This window comes from Natator depressus, chromosome 5, assembly GCF_965152275.1.
Source record: "Natator depressus isolate rNatDep1 chromosome 5, rNatDep2.hap1, whole genome shotgun sequence".
NCBI lineage: Eukaryota > Metazoa > Chordata > Testudines > Cheloniidae > Natator > Natator depressus.
The window spans coordinates 123,085,701-123,103,109 of record NC_134238.1 but is presented as its reverse complement, the minus strand read 5'-3'; the positions used below and the strand labels follow the sequence as shown (position 1 = coordinate 123,103,109).

At 47.4% G+C, this 17,409-nt stretch overlaps 2 protein-coding genes across 2 annotated transcripts in view; both read right to left on the bottom strand.

The window, feature by feature from the left end:
- The window catches only part of DCAF10 (DDB1 and CUL4 associated factor 10), a 29,046-nt gene extending 23,459 nt beyond the window's left edge, over window positions 1–5,587 (bottom strand). The window contains exon 1 of the mRNA XM_074953558.1: window positions 5,253–5,587. Coding sequence (XP_074809659.1) covers window positions 5,253–5,587 — 335 coding nt within the window. The remainder of the gene's footprint in view (window positions 1–5,252) is intronic.
- Window positions 5,588–7,041: 1,454 nt separating this feature from the next.
- LOC141988011 (uncharacterized) overlaps window positions 7,042–17,409 on the bottom strand; it is a 20,664-nt gene continuing 10,296 nt past the window's right edge. The window contains exons 3-6 of the mRNA XM_074953832.1: window positions 16,349–16,525; window positions 14,496–14,595; window positions 11,702–11,832; window positions 7,042–8,591 (exon numbers count right to left, since the gene is read on the bottom strand). Coding sequence (XP_074809933.1) covers window positions 8,313–8,591; window positions 11,702–11,832; window positions 14,496–14,595; window positions 16,349–16,525 — 687 coding nt within the window. The 3' untranslated portion in view covers window positions 7,042–8,312. The remainder of the gene's footprint in view (window positions 8,592–11,701; window positions 11,833–14,495; window positions 14,596–16,348; window positions 16,526–17,409) is intronic.

The window sequence follows — 17,409 nt, the reverse complement described above, 5'->3', positions numbered from 1 at the left end:
GTAATAAGGACAGGAAAAGAAGGATGAAGAGTAATAGTGAAGATGTGGGTTCTATTCCCCACCTCTATCACGGATTTCCCATGCGACCTTGGGCATTTAACAATCTTCCTCTAGCTATACGATGGGAATACATGCCTCTCAGAAGGGTACTGTGAAGCTATATTAATTCATGTGTTGAGATCCTCAGATAGAAACCTCTAATACACACGCAATGGACAGTAGCAGTACTTAAGTACATTTGGAACACATGGGAGAACTCTAGAATCTGGGTCATGTCTCACCACCCTGCCAGTTGTAATGTATGTGTTTGGATCATTTCAAACTAATACACATGCAGGTGTTCTGTAATCAGCAACTGACCAGTAAATATAAACAAAAAAATTTGCAATTTAAACTATTTGATGTTTACCAATACTAACCAAACCAGATAATTACTTCATTTCAGGCAGCTGTTTCTGAAAGTCAAATTAGTTTGCACCCAGTCATAATAGCTCATCCCTTTCTCTATAATAATTTTGAGTTAGGTAGCTGCTCACTTAGGGCCTGATCCAAAGCCTACTGAAGTCAGTGGAAAGAAAACATTCAGGATACACTATTTAAAGAGTGCTCTGTCAGAAAGCAGAATTCCTTTAAACTGACTAATTTTAAAAAAATTCAAATAGAGTGCCATTTAAGGATAATCTGACCATTCCAGGAGCTCTGTTAAACTTCTCAATTATTCTGCATGTGAAAAAAGAACCCACGCTTTTGGAGCATAATTTGGCAATCATTTAGAACTTTAAAATACTTGGCTATTTTAGGACTCAACCATTTATTGTTAAAACTTAAGAAAATAAAGCTGATGTGGGTTACTAAATCTTAAAGATTTAAAACACAGGTAGAAGTCAGAGGAACGATTTGCAAATGTGTCATTTGTCACTAGGGGTGTCTTCACAACCAAAAGGTAGTTATTTACAGCAGGATAAAACTAAATGTGGGTTAGCTATCTCACTGTACAATCCTAGAGGAGGTAAGACACAGGTAGCTTTTACCACAATGTACGTAAGCAAGATCAACATCCCGTTCACCTCACTGAGCCCCACCTTGCGATAAAAAACTACAAAGCCTTGTCTCCACGAGGGTTTTACAGAGCGATAGCTAGCAGGTGTTAATTATCCTGCTATAAATGCAGTGAAGATTGGCCTAGGTGTACCTGTTCACTGATGTTAACAGTTGTCAAAAGTTGTTTGAGAATCTAAGATCCTTTTCGGGGCATGTTCACAGATAATACTAGGAAAGCAAATGGCAGCAAGACAATTTACAAAAATCCCGGAGAGGCACATAGGTATAAGATGGCAGTAATCTTTTGGGGAAGTCTGGTTCTGCATTAGTCAAGGGTATCCCATTTCACTACCAAACAACATTTATGTTTTTAAAATTAGCAGAGTATCACTGAGCCAGATGATGAGCATTACTAAGCTCACTTTGCATCCCTAGAGCTACACAAACTGATGTTAGAGCTGCCTTAAATGGGAAGCTAAGGATTTCCCCAGCATAAGAGGATTCTTGAGTGGTGTAGAGTGATGCAATGGGGTATTTCAGCCAAGAAGAAAATGTGCTTCACCAAATCCTCAACCAGTAGAATGATCCCATGGGGAATGTTCTAGCTAGCATAAGTTACAGTAGGCCTGTGCCTGCTAACTTGAGCCAAGTGTCAATTTGGTTCCCAAATCAGCCCAGGATCATCGGATGTGTAAAGGCAGCTTAGGCCTTGTCTACAATGAGTACTTTTGTAGTGAGGTAGCTACGCTGGCACCACTGCAAGTGACTTTTTACATCCGTGCAGCACATGTACACTAGGGGTTTGAAATGATGCTTCATTGTAGCTATGCCAGTGCAAGAGTCCCAGTGTAAGAAAAACTTATCTCATCACACAAAACAGCACTTGTTTAATCCTTCATAAATGCTTCCTACTATTGTTACTGAGTGCTCACTGTTGGTAATATATCTTCTACTAGAGTCAGTGGAAGTGGAAAAAGCAACAAGATAGTAATCAGATCTCGACTACGTAATCCCGTCATAGGACCTGCTGCAGTTATAAGCAAATACTTTATATTGCTGGACAGTGGAGATCCACAGCTTTCCAATGGCTCAAGTCATTTGTTTGTAGTCCAGGTGGGGGCAAGGTAAGACCTTAGAACTGACATTGGTCTCCCCCAGCCTAGCACTATCTTTTTGGCACAAAAGTGAATACAGCAAGTCCCAGACCTTGAACTAGTTTTTGTAACCCAGATGCCCATTGGCTCAAACATGGCGCAGGTAGTCATTAAAGCGATGGTTCAGTCGAAGAAGGTTCAAAGTTGTCTCCAGTAGCTTGTGACCAGCTGTTTTACAACAGAATTGTAACCATTTACATACCATGCCACTCCCTGGGCCAAGCTGTGCTCATCTTACTTATTCACAAGTCCCACTGACTTCAGTGGTACTATTTGCATATGTAAGGCAAACAGGATTCAGCCTTAACACAAAATCTTTGGTCCCAATACACGGTGTCATTGTATAGTTAAGCCTTAGCAGTGTAGCTTTTTTTAAAATCAACTCTTGAAAGCATTAGACAGATTTATTTCTTTACTGAATTTCCCTACCCGCAACATGAATACACCCCACTTTATTAGTGTAAAAAATCTTTTTAAAAAGATTTGGTGAAATTACCACACTGAACAACAAAGACTTTGCAAGCAAGAAGTGATCAAAACTTTTTGGCCTACAAATCTCGACAGCGTCTCTAACGGCATCTGCTCAGTTCCTTATTCTCACACACACATCAATGGGCAGGACACCTATAGATTCATTCTCTCTTCAGCCAAATAACAAAGCATACACTTTAATAATGCACTCACACACCAACATTGGATTTGTACTGGTTAAACTTTCAGAACAGCAAATGAAACTGGAACGGGTTTGTCAAATCAGGAAACATGGTTTAACTTTTAACACCTCCCTAGGAGTAGGAATACAGCTATTGTTATTCCAAGACAGGTCAAGAGTCAGTCTTGTCCCAGTATCTACTTCACTACCCCCCGGTCTATGAGGAAGACTTTTTTCCTATCCCAAATCGTTATTAGATTATATAGGCCCTGAAAGGATACTTTGTGCTTTCTTATAAAATAGCATATCCAGAAATGCTATTGTTTATATACATGTCTAATCACTGTTCAGTCTAATAACCTAACATAGGAAGTTCCACAGAATTAGATATATTTTAAATATATTGGTTTCAGTAGTTGATTTCATAGTCTTAATGGGCACTCTCTTGGTTCCCTTATTATGCAATTGGCCTTTCCCATTCATTGCTTTCGAGAGGTTTAGCAGAGAGACTGAATGCACTATTCAAGGTGAGGACATACCATCAAGTTTACATAATGTTTTCCGTATTATTCTTTATTTTCTCCTAAATACAGCCTAACATCTAAGCCACTTTTTTACCCACCACTGAATACTGAACTGTTTTCTATGACTTGCATCTGCCATCATGCTGCCCAGTTACTCTGCGCTGCTAGGTTGGGTAGGAATTTTTCACAACCCCTTCCTAAATCTTGACTAACAAATCATGTGTCAGCAACTTTTGCCACCTCACCATCTACTCCTCTTTAAGGTCCGGTATTGACCACTGGTGCTCGTCGGTGAGGCACACCCCATTACTAAACATTTTGTTTACAGAGAACTGGTTGTTTATTCCTACTTTTTGCAGCCTGTTATCCTGTGAATGGGTAAACTGGTTATCTCCTGTCATCTTGCAGTTGCCAATTTTAGCAGCTTCTTGTTAGAGACTTTCCCCAAGGATCGTAAGTTGCATCTATCAGTACCTTTATCCTCCATTATCATATAAGTCCAGCAGATGGGACAGAGGATTAGGAGGTGGAAAACAAGTTCTGTTCACAGCTTTATTGTGTGATCTTGTGCAATTCACTCTCCTTCAATTTCCCCAGCAGGGCTAGGGATAGTTACTGACCTCAGTCAATTTCCTTGAGATCCACAGACTATTAATTGTAATTGTATTAAGCATCCAACTGGTTAGAGATACAGTTCAACCTTTGAAAAACATTCTAGTCATCTAAGTGCTGTTTAATGAGTGGATTTTGGCCCTCTATTTCCCCCCTCAAGGCAATTAATGTCCATCCTGTGATCATACCTACTGTTGCAGCTGAGTACAACAGTGTTACGCACCCTTCAGTCCTCTGCCATATAGTGTGACCTAAGCATCATCCCAAACCCCATCAGACCCACATGGGGGTGCAGAGACAGGCCCATCTGCACCCGACTCCCCACGTGGCAGACACCCTCCATCCCCATCAGAGCCATAATCCCTCTGTCCCAGGAATGAGAGTTGCATCCGATGAAGTGAGCTGTAGTTCACGAAAGCTTATGCACAGATAAATTTGTTAGTCTCTAAGGTGCCACAAGTCTTCCTTTTCTTTTTGCGAATCCAGACTAACATGGCTGCTACTCTGAAACCAGGAATGAGAGTGTCTCTCGGGGCTCCGCCAGGGAGTAGATCATCTCCACTGGTTGCCCATGGTGGGTAGGAAGCTCTGTTGTACCCATAGGGATTTCAGGGGGTCCCTCCCCCAGGGAATGTCAGGATGGGAGTATCTCAGGTGGGCCCCAGCAGTCTCCTACCTGTCCAGGTGCGGGGGTGGGAAGATACTGGACTATGCCCCAGCAGGGCCTCCCCTCAGTCCCCCACCTGAATGGGAAGGAGTCTTTCTGCAGAAGGGTACATATCCAGATGGGTCACAGTCTCTTACTGATCTGGAGGTGGGGGCTCCCCAGAGAGGGGAGGTGACAGGGTCCCTGTCATGGTGGAGGTCCAGGCTGGAAAGAGTGGGGGCTCAGCAGAGGGAGGTGCAGGGAAGGACTGGGGTGTGTGGGGGGGTCCAGACCAGGGGTGGGGGAGGGATGGGGCCAGGCACAGGGGTGGGGGTGTGTGTGTGTGTGTGTGTGTGTGTGTGGAAGGGGGGGGAGCAGCATGTGTGTGTGGAGGAGCAAGAGTTGTAATCCGTGTGTGTATGGAGGAGATGGGGGTAGGGATGGGACCAGGAGGATCGCTGTGGGGAGGGGGTATCTGGGGACGGGAGGATCGAGGCGGCGGGGGGGAAGGGATGTGGGCCGCGGGGGGGGGGGGCACTGGGGGGAGGGGGCCGGGAGGCGCGGGGCCGCGGGGGGGGGGCGGGGGGCCGGGACCGCGGGGGGGGGGCTGGGCCGGGCCTTACCCGTCCGGCGAGTACTCCAGGTTGAAGACGGCGCCGTGCGTGCGGGTGCTGAGGTACACGGAGTCGGCGGGCTGGATGGAGCTGTACAGCCCGGTCATGGCCCGGAAATTGTCGCGGGCCGGGTCCACGAAGAGCCCCCGGCCCAGGCAGCGGCCCCGCAGCCACCCGAACAGGCCCCCGCCCGCCGCTCCCCCTGGGGCCTGCGGGGAGGCGGGCGGCGGCTCCCCCGGCGGCTCCTTGGCGCTGGGCGGCTCCATGCCGGGCGGCGGCGGGGCGGGGGACGGGCGGCGAGGCGGGCCCGAGGGGCCGTCCGCCTCCCCGCGCGCAGAGCTCATCCCGCGCCGCGCCCGGCCGCTCGCATCACAGCGCGCGGGACGCGTCGGCAGCGGGGCCCGGCCCCCGAGCGCCGCTTCCGCTGCTGCCCGCGCCGCCGGCCGGAAACCGCCCGCGCGCGCCCGGGCCCCGCCCCGCCGGAGGCGGGGCCACCCACAGGCCCCGCCCCTTCCCGTCCCCCCCGCCATCGCCCCGCCCACGTGCCCCCAGGGCCGGACCCAGCGCGCGCGCGCGGGATCAGCCCAGCCCCCCCCCCGGCATGGGGGGTCCTATCTACACACACACTGGAGTGAAGCTGGGGGAGGGGAAGAGGGTGTGAATGGGGTGGGGCTAGGGAGGGAAGTCAGGGATCTTGCCGCGTTACCGCCCCTTTCACCCCTTCTTCATCAATCCCTGAGCAAATCCTGCTGGGGGCGGGGGGGGCACGCCGAGAAATGCACACGCGTGTGCACGCCCCCTGCACGGCTGCCCCCGCTCCCTGGAAGCGCCCCGCAGGCTGTCAGCTGGGGAAAGGGGCGTGGGGGCAGGGTAGTACCGGCGGGAAGAGCTGCTGCTCCTTTGGCACTCCCTGGCTTCCGTGAATTTTGGATCTAGCCGGAGGCTTCTCACTTGCAAACCTTTTATCACTAAAATGGGGGGGGTCAGCGAGTCACCGAGAAAGGAGAAAAGATCACATTTCACACAGTCCAACCATTTTCAAAAAAGGCTTATATTTTTTGACCTGTATGACTAAAAGTTGAGTCAAGAACCTTAATGTTACAATTTACTTTAAAATACACATAAGGCAAGACAATTGCATTTTACAGACATGGTTTTGTGTTGGAAACAACTCAAGCAAGAAAATCACATTTCCTAACTACTGGGGAGTGAGTGGATGGAGTTTGTCCATGATCCATTTACGGTAGAGACATTTTAGAAAAGTTGTGAGAAATAGATTGGATCAGGGCCGGCTCTAGGCACCAGCCAAACAAACAGGTGCTTGGGGTGGCACATTTCTAGGGGTGGTATGCTGGCGCTGGCCATGCCGCCCCTAGAAATGTGCCCCCGGCGCCCCAGCTCGCCTCCGCCTGCTCCCCTGAGCGCACCGCCGCCGCTCCGCTTCTCCCCTCTCCCTCCCAGGCTGGCTGCGCGCAAAACAGCTGTTTCGCGTGGCAAGCCTGGGAGGGAGGGAGGAAGGGGGGAGAAGCCGAGGGGCAGCGGCGCTAGGGGGAGGTGGTGATGGTGGAGCAGAGGTGAGCTGGGGCGGGGAACAGTTTCTCTACCCCCCCCGTTACTTCCTGCGCTCCCCCCACCCTCGCTCACCTCCGCTCCGCCTGCTCCCCTGAATGCCCTGCCTCTCCCTCACCTGAGAGGGAGGGGGGAGAAGTGGGGCGGCGGCGTGTTCAGGGGAGCAGGCGGAGCGGAGGTGAGCGAGGATGGGGGGTTGCGGGGTGGGAGCCACAGGAAGCAATGGGGGGGGGAATGCAACACGCCTGGGGGAGAAGGCGGGGCCAGGGATTTGGAGAAGGGGTTGGGAAGGGGCAGAGCCGGGGAAGGGGCATGAAAAAAAGTGGCAGGGAAGGCCAAAATTTTTTTTGCTTGGGGCGGCAAAAATCCTAGAGCCTGCCCTGGACTGGATAGAGGAAAGTTGCAATGTTGCCAATCCAAAGTGTTCAAGAATCATAGGTCAGGCCATAAAACATAGAAATCAAGAGATTTGACAAAATAACAAACTGGGGGGTTCTTTGTCAGGGGGTTTTTAAGCCTTTAGGATGCACAAGAGTCTCTGCAATCATGAGGGCTAGAAACTTTCTTTTTTAAACAATGGACTATGAGATTCTCACCCAAATCACCTCACTCCAGCAGCTAGGGCTGCAAGCAGAACACCATATATCACAAGACCTTTGATAAAACTGCGAGAGTTGGCCACACTGTATCATGCACACAAACGCTTCATTCCTTCACCACTCAGCCCAGCAGCATTAGTCAAGAGAATTTCTTCATCTGAGCATTTGAAGAAAAAAAACCAATATTTCACTGTCAGGGACATTCTACGGGCCGTTATTACTGATACGGTACCGTGACTGAGTAAAAACTTCCCACTGTCACACCTGCACGGCACAGCTCTGCTCACTCTGGCACTAAGGACCTGATCTGACTTCCAATGAAGCCAAGCAGAGACTTTCCACTGACACCAGTGGGATGTTTTGGAATGATCGTGCTATTACACCAGCAGCATTATGCCTTCACTGCAGGATCACATAAGAGTAATTAATAGGGCTGAGAAAACCTTCTCCCTAACCCTTATTTATACATTAATCTCTGATAATTAGCAAAAGTGCAATGAGAAATTATTATAGCCCTTCCCTGTCTGACAATGGTACAAGACTATACATACAAAAGCTCATCTGGTATTTACTCTGTTACAGATGTGATGACAAAGTTGCTATCAGCTTGTTTATCAATCACGATATGTTACCCAGCAAATTTATCCCAATGTAAACAAGGTTTAAGACAAAAGTTTTGATCTTGCAGCTACTTTAGGAATTAAAAGCGTTATGACACTGGCCCATAGCTGAAAACCCTTTCCAGCTTTTTGCATGCTGGAGGAAAGTGTAACCCATTTCCCCACCTGATCTCTTCTGGTAACAATCTGCTATTAGCTTGTGCCTTTTATATATTCAGCAACTAGCAACATTAGCCACAGCATTAAGTGCTTGATATGTCTTCACAAAATTGTGGGCAGCATTAGGGAGTTTCTGCCTTTTCCTTGTCCCGAGGTATTCTGCCCATGGTGTAGAATTCTTCATTTGGACGCAGGTCAGTAAAGTGAGCTATACGATTAGACAGGGCAAAAAAGGAGGCAATCATGCCTATGTCCCAGGCATCTTCCCGGTCAAAACCCTGCGCCTCCAGCTTTTGGAAGTGCTCTTCAGTTATGTTATCACTGTGACTGACTGCAAGAGCAAACTCCAGCATTGCCTGCTCCCGATCACTTAGATCAGCCAGTTTCCAATTCACAACAACCTGCAAGAAAGAAAAAAAAGCTACAGAAAAATGTATTCCGCGCCTATAAAACAATGCAGCTGGGTCAAAAACTTAAAAACCTTTCATTCATCAAGTTTATTGTCAGGCTGTCTGGAGTGGCTTACAACTGTGAGTGCCAATCTCAGGTCAGACTGTCAGAAAGCAGGGCAGATACCCCAAATTGATGGTATATTCTAAAATTAGATTTCACCAAGCCAGTAACAAATGTGCCCTCCTGGATCATTGAACCAGTCTCACTATGGAGTCACAGTCAACTCTCCAGTCTATCTTGCCACCTAGACAAACTGGATTTTGTGATAAAAGGTTATGTAAACCAAAAACCACATTACATTAGGTTACTCCCAATCCCAAAGGATCAGTCACTTACCCCGGACCAATTTGGTACTCTGGATCTCACACCAAAGACAACACTGACAGCCAATTCTCTAGTAAACTAACTAAAGATTTATTAGCTAAGAAAAGAGATCCATTAATGAGAGGTTAAAACAGGTAAAATATGTTAACAGGTGAGTCAAAGTTTGTAATCCAAAATGATAGCAGAGATGTAGTAGTCTGCTAGTTTCCCAAAAGTCTTTCAGGGTTACCCAGAATAACTCTGGGATCACTGTCTCCTTGTCCAGAAATTCCACCCTATTAGAATTCAAACTGTCCAGAGATGCAGGATTATTCTTTTGAATCAGTTATTTATAGTTCATGCTCACAAAAGACAATCTGATTAATGTCTTCACCCACAAAGGCCAGAGAATTTCCATTGTTGAATAAAATGGCCCTTGCTTTGAAGGTAGCACTCTTCTTAATTTACATTGCCAAGGCTCCAATCACATTTGATGGGTAATTTAATTACAGGGATATACACAATGTAAAAGGTAATGGAAGAGTAAACAATCCTTCATTAGTTTTCATGAAGTTTACACATCAAGTACATTCTCATCTTAACATTAACACACACTTTTGACCTCGGGTTAAGAAGTTACAGGGATATGCATAATGTAATGCAATAAAAATCAACAGGTTATAGATAAGTGAAGACAATACCATTAACATTTCCTTTGAACCAAACCAATACAAGTGAATTGGCCTGTGCTGCGGGGAAGGTACACCCTGTCAGCCCCTTAGAGCAATATGGCTTCGCAGCCCAAGTCAACTAAGGCAGACCTGGGCTTCAGGGCAGTAAGGTCTAGTAGCCAAAGTCTAAGTAGCAACCTTTCTTCCCAGGATAGTATGGCACAATAGCCAGAGTCTATGTAATGGCATTTGGCAGCCCAATTCACCTCCCTGCCCATTGGCAGTGTCCACAGAAGGTCAGATGGGATGGGGGACCCGGGCCCACCCTTCTCCACCGGGTCCTGACCCAAGGCCCTAGGGAACCAATACCTCGCTGCTCAGTCTCAGTCACCTGCCTCTACCATCCCATTCCCTGGGTTGCATCCTACCCCTTCTTCCAATGCAGGGGGCCCCCGGCAGTCGCTGCCTTGCCTCTGTCAGCCTCAGTGGTTGGCTGGAGTTTGGTAGAGGCATCAACCTGGCTGGCATCAGCATCTGGTGGATCCAACAGTATCCCAGCAGAAGCCTTCCGCACGTATCTGCTCCCATCAGCAGCCCACCCAGACTGAGCTGCTCCCTCTTACACTGTGCTCAGCTGGGGTGAGGGGGCATGGCTTCCTCAGCCTATAGCATGGGGTTAATCCCCTCCACTCCAGCGCAGGGTAGGTACACCCCGTCACAGTCTGATTACACTACAATATCTTTTGACACTCCTTTCATTTCTATTAGCATCTGAGTGAATTAGCCTGCAGCCCTGTCCTGAACTGGCACCTGGGTAGACAGCTATGTTGTGTTTCATGGAAGAACTGAGAGATGTTCACTAGAAAATTTTACCTCCTAGGAGAGAGACAAGTACTGAAAAGACATATGCAAAGGCAGCAAAGGAGAAATCAAGGCCAGAATTTTCCCAGATTGGCCACTGATTCTGGGAACCCCAACTTGAGAGACCAGGGGCAGCTGACTGTCGGCAGTGCAGTGTCACAACTCCAGTTGAAGTCCATGGAAGCTGTAGGTTGCTCAGCATATCTGAAAAATCTGGCCTGGCCTAGATCAGGCAGGCCCTCAGCCAGTATCAGATTTTGGGGTAGTGCAATGTGGCTTTGCCCGCTGCCCCTCCATTCTGGCACCAACTGGAGTTCTGACAGAATGGAGAATTCACCCCTGGTAGCTGGGCTGGTCAATTTCTGTGTGACTGCCCTTGGCTGTTGTGGAAGAGAAGTATCTCTTTTTCTTTCAAATTCAGTGCCTCCCCCGGCATCTGGCAGGCCCTAGATGCACTGGGTCTGTAGCAGTACTGCTGAGCATATGGGAAGAAGGGAAAAGCCACACAGAGGCTACGCAGAGGGGGCCAGACACAGCCAGCACGCTGGAGATCACTGCTTTGTCGCAGGTCTCTCCAGAGCAGAGGTGGGAGCAAGTTAGTGATGTTACTGGCCATTTCCTACACAAATCATCTGATGGAAACCCCCACGCAGGGTGGGAAGAGGAAGAAGATTTAGTTTCCTCTGAACCCCTACCAGAGATGCCATGCACCCAGCCTGTTTACCTGGGCTATGCAGAGGTAATCAGGATTTGGTCCTCACAAAGCAATTTTCAGACCTTCCTGCCCCTAAAAATATGAGTGCAAATAAAGTGGTGCACTATCAATTTGAGGAGTGCTTCAATGCTCCTCAGACGTCAAGGATGGATTAAACAGTCCCCACTAAAGCTTTCTACTAAATTCTGCATTAGCTTATTGTGCTGGCTGTTAACAGAGGATAACCCAGTCATGGGCAGAGAAACAAATGGACTAGCTTGGAGAAAGAGAGCTATTGTATTAGGCCCCAATCCTGCAAACTGTTTCACGCAGTCCCAGTGGGGTCCATCTGCATGGAACAGATTGTAGGATTGGAACCTTAGACATCTTCAGCAGTCAGGAAAAGAAGAGACTTTATTTTGATTATATTTTTTCCCCATCTCAAGACAGCCTACAAAGCAGGCACAGAGTATGCCCTTTTGTTCTGATATTTTCATTACTTAGTTTAAAAACAAACAATCCCACTAACCTGATCAGCCAAAGCTGGCTTTTTAGAATATATCCGATGTAAAGCACCGTGTGCAATTACACAGTAGGGACATCTGTTAACAACGCTTGTAGCCACAACAATAAGTTCTTTGTCAGCCTTGCTGAGTCTTCCTATGGGGGAAAAATAAATAATCTAAGGGGGATTTCTTATTGAAGCTTTTCATTTTATTACAAAAAAATACACACGGATCAATGGTACTGGGAAATAACAGATGCTGTAGAGCAGTCGTTCTCAAACCGTTGTCCTGGTGACCTCTTTCACAGAGCAAGTCTCTGAGTGTGACCCCCCCCTTATAAATTAAAAACACTTTTTTATATATTTAACACCATTATAAATGCTGGAGGCAAAGCAGGGTTTGGGGTGGAGGCTGACAGCTCACGACCCCCCATGTAATAACCTCACGACTCTCTGAGGGGTCCTGACCCCTAGTTTGAGAACCCCTGCTGTAGAGTCAGTGGTCGGCATGTACTGAAGCATGCAAGAAAGTACATAGGAAAGCATTCAGAGGGACATCGTGACTACAGGGGTACTGGAACAGTTTGTATAGTGGGGGGCTGAGAGCCATTGAACCAAACTGTAAAGCCTGCTTATGATGAAAACCGCTTCAAGCCAAGGGGTGCTGCCGCACCCCTAGTTCCAGCACCTATGTTTGACCAGTACAGTTATGCCAGTAATTTAATAGACAGAGGGTTGAATCTTGCAGTTCTCACTCAGGCAAAATTCCTATTTAAGTTTTGATGAGATAAGGACTGCACATTTGATCCATAGATAATTAGGGCCCTAACTTTCAAACAAAAGTAATTTTACTCATGTAAGTAGTTAGTGGAGCTGCTAATTAGTCCTATCAACTTCTCACATAAGTAAAAATACTAATGTGCCTAAATGTTTGCAGTATACACATCCTTAATCAGTACTTTTCTGCGGCTATTTCAGAGTCAAATGATTAATAAGTTTGCATCTTGTTACTTGATTCTTGAACCCTTAATTTTCAATTGGAATTTTGTTCTTATAGGCAAATGCAATGTTGCAGGCCCTATTCACCAAGGGGATAGGGGGAGGTTCACTTTTGTGCAGGAGACAAAATAGAAATAATGAGGTTCTCCTTAAGTTGATGGGCTTGAGATCATGTTTTATAACCATCAGGATGGGCAAGTCACCTAGACCAAGCTTCCAGAGAGTTTGTTTTCTCAGTAATTGTTGGTAGATGTTTGAATACCCTGAGCAGACTAAAGCCCATCATTCTACAAAGAAGCCCTAGGAATGTGACTTGAGCTGTGATAGAGTTAAATATAAATCTAGGGATTTACATATGCAACATCAAACACAGTCAGGTTCTCAAGACAAGCCATCGATTTTCGCAGCATTTCATTTTTTTAACTTATGTTTCTTGCCCTTATGGTTGGGAAGACAGCCTTATGCTGTGTTCCTGAGCCCACTTCTGCTGCTGCTGCTAGCTTTCCAAGCCTGCGCCAGATGAAATAAAACTCTGGTCAGTTTCATTTTCACTGCTGCTTTCAGAATTCTGTAGGCAGCTGTGACTCTGATGAAAATCATGTCAATTTCACATTGCAGGCTTCTGGCTACTGTGCCAAGCAGCAGAGGTAGGTGTGAGGCTACTGGTTTACTTTCTTTTAAATCAGTAGCAGGCAGGCAGGCCTAGGTAAGGCTCTAGGCAGAAGCTCTACAGTGAAACAGAGAAAAGAGAGAACCTTAAGTTCAGTGTTAGGAGAAGGAAACTCTTTTTGTGATTTTTTTTTTTTTTTTACAGTAGTCACTGGAGCTGCTGACAGGAGACTTGGGGGTGGAGGGTAGAGAAGAAAGAAAAGGAAAAATCCTTCTAGAATTGACGGGAGAGGGGCAGGGCTCAAGCTTACTAGGCAGCTACTAGCCAGCCACTTTTGCAAAATATGAAGCCACAAGCAAAGACCAGGGAGAACACCATGGTAGGAGATGCAGTGCCCTCTGAAAGGTGTGGTCACACTCCAGGGCATTGCTCTTGTATCTCAGTGACATCCCCTCCTCTGAAGACACAGCTCTTCTGCATCTGCCTCTAGCTAACAGGGGGTTGGATCGTTTTTTTCAAGCCAATAGAGGTTAGGTCAAAATTTTCAAGGCGTCTTAAGAGATTCCGACTTTATGGAAATGTCCTCCAAGGTAAAATAAATGAGGGGACCTCTCCCCTACTGAAAATGTGACGCATACAGAAATGTTCCTAATACAATGTTTTCTAAAGATTTCCATGTGATTTGAGCAGTTCTTTATGCACACCACACTCGGTCAAAACAGCTCTTCAGTACTAAAAGAGCCAACGGGCACCTCTATTTTCATTACAGAAACACTCAGAGCATATCCTGCAACCTTGCTGCTTCCAGTGACTGTTGCAAAAAGCATATCACATTATTACTGCTCCCACAGGACATGAATAACTTTGCTGGCTTAGAAATCCACAAAGCAGAACACTGAGCAACTGTGCAGCCCTGCTTCGCCTGACAGCTGGTTTTGAACCCGGGACTGTCAGCGCTAAATGCATGAGCCTCAAATATTATTTCAGCTGGAAGCAGCAGCAGACTCAAGCCTCTTATGTGGACCAGCCAGACCTCACTGAGTGTGGATTACCATTGCATGGTGGAGCTTGTCGTCTCTGCTGGCTGTAACTCTCTAGGTGAAGATGAGGCTGGCTGCAGGACATACAGAACTCAGAGCCAAGTGCCACATTTTAGCAACTTTTGACCTACAAAGCTAAAGGCAGTTTCAAGGCGGCTGCATCGTTTACCTCTCTCTTTGTTCATGATGGCATTGTAATATGCGAAGAACGCTCTGAACTCCGCAGGCCGATGAGACATCACACTGAACACATTGGGCAAAAATCCACTCTGTTCAAGGAGTAAAGAGAAGAGAAGTCAATGGCTGTAACCTGACTCCAGAGAGCACATGCTACAAAAGCTCAAGGTGGAAAATACATACGATGTGGCTGACTGGCCCTATGTTGGTAGTGATGTAGTTAATGAGGCAGGTATGCTTCACATTGGGGACTGGAGGATTGAGGAAAGCCCATGGACCCAGCTGATCCTGCCCACTACCCCTACAGCCAATGTCAGTCATGGAGTGGGGTGATAAAAGGAGGAGGCCTTGGCCAGCTCAGGGCTGGCCAGGGACGAGTGCAGAGTTCATCTCTTTCAAAGAGGGATGCTGGGTTCCAGCCCAAACTTGAGGCAAACTCCTACCTGGTGGAGGTGACAATGGGGCCCAGGGAGACTGTCAGAAGAAACTGGCAACACAAACCCTGAGCGGAAGGGCAGGGTCCTGCTGAGATCCCTAGCATGACCCTGAGTTTTGAGGTCACAGTTGGCCTTTGTTTTCTTGGACTCTGATACCTTGGAAAGGGTTGGACTGCAGTGTGCCCAGGCATGCTACACTGGATTGGAGCAAGGGTGTCAACTGACTGTCAGAGACCCACAGCTGGGTGGGCTGTGCTTTGATGGGCCACAAGGGGGTACTGCTTAGACAGCCCAGTTACAATACACTTTGGGCTATGCCATGTTTTACTGATATAATGACTTCAGTTGGGGCTTCCGGCACTACTGTAATAAAAATAACTAATAGCCAGTCAGGTGCAGAGAGGCAGAGTTATTGCTGCTAATTCCTCCTGGCAGTCAGACCCAGTGGGTCTTGTTAGCTCCAATACAGGGGAATAAAAAGGTACACCATGGGCCTGAGGCAGAAGGAACCTGGGGGAGGGATAGAGGGATATTGCAGGGGAAGACTCTACAAACCACCAGGCTCAACAGAAAGTTGTGATGCCTGGAAAAGAGGAACAAGGCTGGCAGACTCCACAAGGGGCCACTGCCATATAACAGAATCAGGGAGCAGAGATTTTAGCCCAACAGGAAAAAGGTAGGAACTGATGACCAAAGCTCCCAGGAAAGCCTAGCCAAGATCTTCCTCGGTGAGGGTGTTCAGGATGGAGAGAGCAGAGAAGGGGGGCTCAGGGCTAGGAGGCAGCGCAGAGAAGAACAGGGCAGGGAAGCAGGAAATAGTGCCCGAAGGGGGGTTCTGGGGTGTGGGACAGAAAGGAGCAGAAAGACATTCAGGGGAAGAGAAAAAGGAGACAAGGAGCCTGATTCTCCATGGCCTTGCACCTTGTGGTGTTCCTTAGAATACGTACACCCATTTGGATGCAAAAGCATCTCACACCCACTCTCGCTCTTTAGCTTTGGGGAAAGGAGAAAAACAAGCAGGAGAAAAATCTTGCCGGCCTTTTCAATGCATCATCAGTAATGAAAAGAATGTTTCGGATCAGGTTTAACTTCATCCCCTTTTCCCCCAGTAAAACGAACAGGGAAGGTGGGGGAATGGTGCTTGCTGCCCTTTTGAGCTAGAAGCCATTTGGAACCAACAGTAACCTCCCGGAACAAACAAGGCGAATAATAACCACGCTGAGTCACCCAAGTATTTCCAACAAAGGGCCTGATCCTGCAAGCTGTTCCATGTGGTTGGCCTGCATAGAACTCCAAGGGTGCCGGGGCCATCCCTAATGCTGATCCAGAAACTGTCTCTTGGTATTGGCCAAATTAGAGGCTGGGTTGTGTCCTCTGGGAAGAGCTTTTCTCAGCAGACTCTACTTACCTTCATCTCGACTTCTTCCATGAGCTCCACTATATCGTATGGCAGGTCCTTCTTGTTGGGTATTGGATAGCGCCCAGTCGGCCTCCTGGTGCTCCCTGCCTGCGTACTGTATGCATGGCGTATGGCTGCCGTTTGTGCTCTTCCCCACAGGCTCCCTGACACAAGGAGAGGCCGAGGCTAAAGAGAGAGAGGGGGAAAGGCTTGTTTAGCCAGCAGGATGGTTATTAGCTCCCTTCTCTGCTTAGCTGCTCTGATACTACTTCAGGATTCATGTAAACCACAGGCACTGCTAGATCTCATTTCACCATGACAACCTACACAACTGACCATTGGGAGACAGCATGGTCTAGTGTGCAGGGCACTGGGCCAAATGACCTGGCTTCTATTCCTGACTCTGCCACTGACCTGCTGCATGCTCTTCAGGGCCTCACTTTGTGCCTCAGTTTCCCCTTCCACCCTAATTCAACTGTAAGCAGCTCAGGGCAAGGACTGTCTCTCAGGATGTGTTTATAGAGCTCCTAGCACAATGGAGCCCTGATCTCAGCTGGGACCTTCAGGCACTGTTGCAATAATGCTGCAATGACCATGCTGGTGTATTATCTTCACCCTCTCCACTTCTACATGGTATCCTCTTAAAGCCACAAAGCTGTTTCTCAGAACTAATGCAACACAAGCCCATCACTGCAGTACCCTACAAGAAAAAATACATCAAATCAATTAACCAAAATTAATGGTATCAACAAAGGGCTAAACTTACCACTGGTATAAATGCACCAACCTCTGCTGAATTGCTCTGGGGCATAGGTTTAGCACCTCAGCTTTGGATGCCAGTGCTTGTGGGTTCAAATACTGGTCATACCCTGCCTCTGAGATGTGCATCAACAAAAATCAATACAACCATGCCCACTCATGCTTATGACATAGTTAGTGTATGGGCATTTAACTGACACGATGAAAAAAATAGCATTATTTCTAGAGGCTTGCTTTATAAATGTTTGTGCAATGAATTGTCCAGAAACACCTCCCTCAGTAAAGAATGATACTAGGGACTCCTGGATTCA